The 4862-nt window shown below is 43.6% G+C and overlaps 1 protein-coding gene across 1 annotated transcript in view; it reads right to left on the reverse strand.

The window, feature by feature from the left end:
* Positions 1–1171: 1171 nt before the first annotated feature.
* ROPN1L (rhophilin associated tail protein 1-like) overlaps positions 1172–4862 on the reverse strand; it is a 4310-nt gene continuing 619 nt past the window's right edge. The window contains exons 2-4 of the mRNA XM_008936041.1: positions 3497–3620; positions 3176–3337; positions 1172–1351 (exon numbers count right to left, since the gene is read on the reverse strand). Of these exons, the coding sequence (XP_008934289.1) occupies positions 1172–1351; positions 3176–3337; positions 3497–3620 (466 nt within the window). The remainder of the gene's footprint in view (positions 1352–3175; positions 3338–3496; positions 3621–4862) is intronic.

Raw genomic sequence — 4862 nt, forward strand, 5'->3', positions numbered from 1 at the left:
AACCCCTATGATTCTATGATTCTAAAGCAACAGAATAGTGCTGGTGTGCTCATGAAAAAAGATGGCCAAACTATTCTAATAACCTGTTGATCATCATGCAGTGCAGGTGCCCAGAAGTATTCAGAACAAGCAAGCTGGAAACACCAATGATGGTGACAGCACATCAGAAAATGGCATTTGGACCAATCATCAACAGGATATTCTCCACCCAATCCTATAAGAAGGACACCTAATAATATTGGTGGAAACCATTATTTGCTAACAAACTGCTTGAAGTCAAGAGGTGAGACTGGGATTGCCTCTTTGTGGTGAAGCAAGCGAGAGATCGCACAGCACATCTTGAGAAGAAGACCTGAACACAACTGTCATTGATGGCAAAACAGCCAGGCAGTGGGTTTTCGCTTGATCTTCAACCTGCACATCTCCTCCTCTGAAGAACTGCATCGGTTCATGGCTTACTGACAAGACTGACACCCAGCTATCAAAGAACTGAAGCGCAAGCAGGAGGGTCACAGGGGACTAAAATGGACCAAGCCACCCCGGCGTGGTGCAAACGGCAAAACAGGATGAAGTATTCCAGTGGGACTAAATCCTGCCTTTGTATCTACTGAAGGCAAAGAACACCAAGGCTGTTCCAAGGACAACTTAACCTAGCTGACACTACATAAATTGAAGAGCCAAACCCTTTAAGAACAAATGTGTACTAGATGTTTTCTCAAGCAAATTACTAGAGAGAAGTAATTCAGGACAATTAGAGAATAGAAATAGAAACTTTGGACTTCAAGTGGGAACACCCAGTTTCCCTCTCTGGTTTATGATCTATGTTAAGTCAAAAGAGCAGCCCATAAGATGCTGCTGGTTCCAGTACCAGGAACATGCAGATGACACAAACCTGTATGTAATTGTTTCCTACAGGGAAAATGATACCAGCAGATAGTGGCTTCAATATTTAAAAAAAAGATGGACAGATATCATTTAACAGTTCAAACCTCGAGGGCTGAGGAACTTAACAAGAAATAACTATGTACACTTTGGATATAACCTTAGTTAAGCTTAACTCCTGCCATCATGTCTACACCCAAAGCGGAGACAGACTGTTCACCTGAAATTAAAGGTGTGTGGAGAACTCAGAGGTGATAACCACATTAAAATTCCACATTCAGATTTTTACTTACGCTTGTTCTTTAATTGTGTGGAGGAATGCTTCAGTTTCCTCCTCTGGTATCTCTCCATCAATGCTGGCCAAATACGAGTAAAGGAACGAGAATGTCTCAAAGGGAACACGAGCAGCTCCACCTTCTGGGTCCTTTGTTAAGATTTCACAGGCATGTTTCATTGAACTCAGCAAGGACTGCAAGAGAGTTTGGTCAAGAAATGAGAGGAACAGTATCAGAACCATAAATATCCTTTGCACACCGTGACAAATTCCACCCTGTAAGCCACTGAAAGTGAAGGGAAACGACATGAAGGTTTACCATCCTTACCTAGCTGTCAACCCCTCCTTTACTCTCCAGGACATAGGTCAGGGCTGGAAACAATAATGAAGTTCTAGTAGAGACAGGAGTAAACTATACCAGAACCCAGTGATGTTTAAAGATAGCACAGGGGGTGTGAGCCCTATCTCCAGTATGGCCAAATTGCTCTGTTTTGCTTCTGTAAAAGCTCCCACATCACTATACCTAGTGACACATATACATATATAAGTGTGTGTTAGTGTGTATTTATTATCCTAACGATCTGAATGAATTCTCAGCAGCAGTTAAGATAAACTAATGCACAAACTTCAGAAAAATCATATGGGTTTGATGATTTTTATTACCACATAACATTATATTATATTAATTTTTAAGAGTACTAATATTCACTCTTTTCCGTGCTTGTATGCAGGTTTCATTTTAGTAGTTAGTAGAAAAAGCACTGAGACAAAAAGCATTTCAAGCATATTTCACTTCAGTCAAAGCCCAATACCATCTGAGTTCCCTTTCAAACAAATGCCTCAAAGTATTAGTTCAAAACATGCTTTGAAAACCTTTACTTAGTACAGCATCTATAATCCAATGTCCTACACATATGGGGAAATGTGTGGAAAAATTTGACATTGAGCATCGTCGAGTCAAAGACTAGCTGGATGCCATTCAAACAAGGAAAAAAAAAAACCAAACAAAAAACCCCAAAATGAACCCAAACAAAAAAACCCCACACTATCCTTTTTTAGCCCAAGTAGTGATACTTGTGCTTTAACTTTTTCTAGATTTATTGCCCCTTCATTAGCAAGCAAACAACTTTCTAAGAAGATAAATATTTCCTAACAGCAGAACAGCACTATTTAAAATAAATGCAGTATCTGTTCAAGATCTAGAACACAGGCCAAAAGTCACAAGCTGTGACTCTAGGTTTGGTTTATTTATTTTTTTTTTTTTAAAGTGATATTGCCGTTACTTTTTTAAATGAAGAAGAGAGCCCAAGCTACAAAATTATGTTGGGAGGGGGACTGGAATCAAGAAATACACAGCTGAAATTAATTTAAAAAACCCCAAAACACACATACACAATTGCATCACCAGGCCAGGTCAACATTCAGGGCTGCCAGATATTGCACTGTTCTCAAAATATTATTAATATGTATTTGCTTTTTAGTATCCCTTCTTCCCTACTGTAGAAATCATTCAAAGTATTATATTTCATAAGAACATCAGCTTAGTGCATTTTATAATCTTTCCTTCTTTTGAAATGCTCTGCTCACATTTTATTACTGACAGTAAAAGAATTAGATTTAGTAACATTAACTGTTTCTGTGCAAATTTAATTGACTAGACAATCCATTAAAAATTCATGCTTTAGTTTCTCCTTCCAGTTCTCCTCCACAGACATTTAAATGGATGCCCTAAGCATCATTCCTCTGCCACCCTCCCATGCCCCAACCTCCCTGCAGACCTGCTTGCTCCTCTGCTGCCATCCCTGTACACTGAGGACTTTGCTTTCTTTCTGGTCAAGCTCCCCTGACTGAAAGCTGATGAGGAACAGAAGTTAAATATGAAAGCCACTCTACCAGCTGCTGGAAAAGCAATCACCATTCCCTAAAGCTCGTTTGCATTAATTCTTCTATGGTCCACCTCAGGTAGGATGATACAGGACCATCTGTGCTTGGATAGGAGAGCTCCTGCTGTGAACGTACCCGGCCGAGCACGCTGCACCCCAGAGCCAGAACCTTCATCCACTCCACCTCCTCGCCAAAGCTGTCCAACTGCAGGATAGCTTTCAGCTGCTCCTCTGGCAAGCACAAGTGCTCCCACTTCTCCTTCAGTTCTGCTACCTTCACCATGCCTTGGGGAGAAAGCTTTAAAAGAAATCATGGCACCACAATAAGAACTCTGAAAAACCAGAATGAAACTACGAACACAGTCCCTCCCCAAAATACACCAAATACTTAGTCAGGCTCCCCAACACATCAGTATTCCTTGACAGCATGGCCCATTTGATAAAGGTTGGTTTGTACCTGTTTGTGCAAGATTTTAAGTAGTCCTGGGGTCAAACCAGCATTTGTTTTCTCTGCTGCTAAGGGCATTTCAATTCTCTCCTTCACAGGAAGGGGCTCGCCTTTTGACAACGCGGAGAAATACCTAAGTGAATGGGAAGAGCATCACAGGCCAGTGCCACGGCCGTTACAGCTGCACAGAAGTAAATGTGCCTACAGGGCAGGGAATGAAGCCTCAAGGTCCCACACAGGAGCAGCAGCACTCGGGAAGCTGCCCATGGGCACAAGCCCCACCTCCCTGTGCCCAGATACCGCCTTTCTTTTTAGTGGAAGCCTTCAGACCATACACATGCCTTTTTACAACGTTCTAATAATTCTTCAGGCAGTTGACTGACTGTGCGTGACACACTGCAGCCTTAAGAGCAACCACTTCTGCCATTAACTGGCCAGCAACCTGAACTGTGCAAGAAAACTCAGTTTTCATTCAGTAGGTGGTAGGTCTAATTTGAGGGTTTCTCCACTCGTCCTCCCTCACCTGCCCTGTTCACCCCTGTCCATGCCCAGGCTATCCCACGCTGTGCGTAAGCGTGCCAAAATGCACAGCAAGCAGCCCTCCAGAACTGAATTAGCAGGTCTGTACAGAACCTGACGCACAGAATGCGTGTCCATACGACACCTGGGCTGGTTTTCAGACAGATCTGTCTCCCCTCTGATCATTCACAGGGACGAGCACGACACCCCCACAGCCACGCTCTGCATCTTGCGGCTCTGTGGTCCAGACCCTGCTCTGCTCCCGGTGCTCTCACACCAGAGCACAACTCCCACCCGCGGGGCTCCTCCAGCCCAGCTGGTGATCTTTGAGCAGAGGCTGGCATCTGGCTGAGGGCACGGCTGCCCCTGCTCTCACGGGCTCTGTGTCCCAGCAGGCGCAAGCTGGCTGGTGGCTGCTGCTTCTGACGGCTCGGTTGGAGCAAGCTCCCTGCACACCCACCGCCCAGAGATACGGTGCTCCCCACCTCCATCACGTTCCTAATAAAGGCCACACCACTTTAAGATGTTCCTGCTGCCCTTCTCCAACACTGCACTGGTAGCAAATCAGTTTCAAGGTTTTTCTTCAAAACAGATTCCAGCCTGGTTTTGTTAACAGCCTCCCCTCCCTCACGTACACCATACAGACATTTTTTCATTCCCCTCAACTGAGAACATCTCACAGGTACCTTTCAAGGGCTTGTCCACACAATCCGTAGGACAGGAAAAAATTATAGTGAATGGTTGAGGTAAAAAAAGAAGTTAAAGCAGAAATATTTAAACATCTTAGATCAACTTTACAGTGACAGATGTATTACATGGACTATCACCTAAAAGTTGCAAGTTTTCAGGCTCTTTC

This window comes from Merops nubicus, unplaced genomic scaffold, assembly GCF_000691845.1.
Source record: "Merops nubicus isolate BGI_N331 unplaced genomic scaffold, ASM69184v1 scaffold4862, whole genome shotgun sequence".
In the NCBI taxonomy this organism is placed as follows: domain Eukaryota; kingdom Metazoa; phylum Chordata; class Aves; order Coraciiformes; family Meropidae; genus Merops; species Merops nubicus.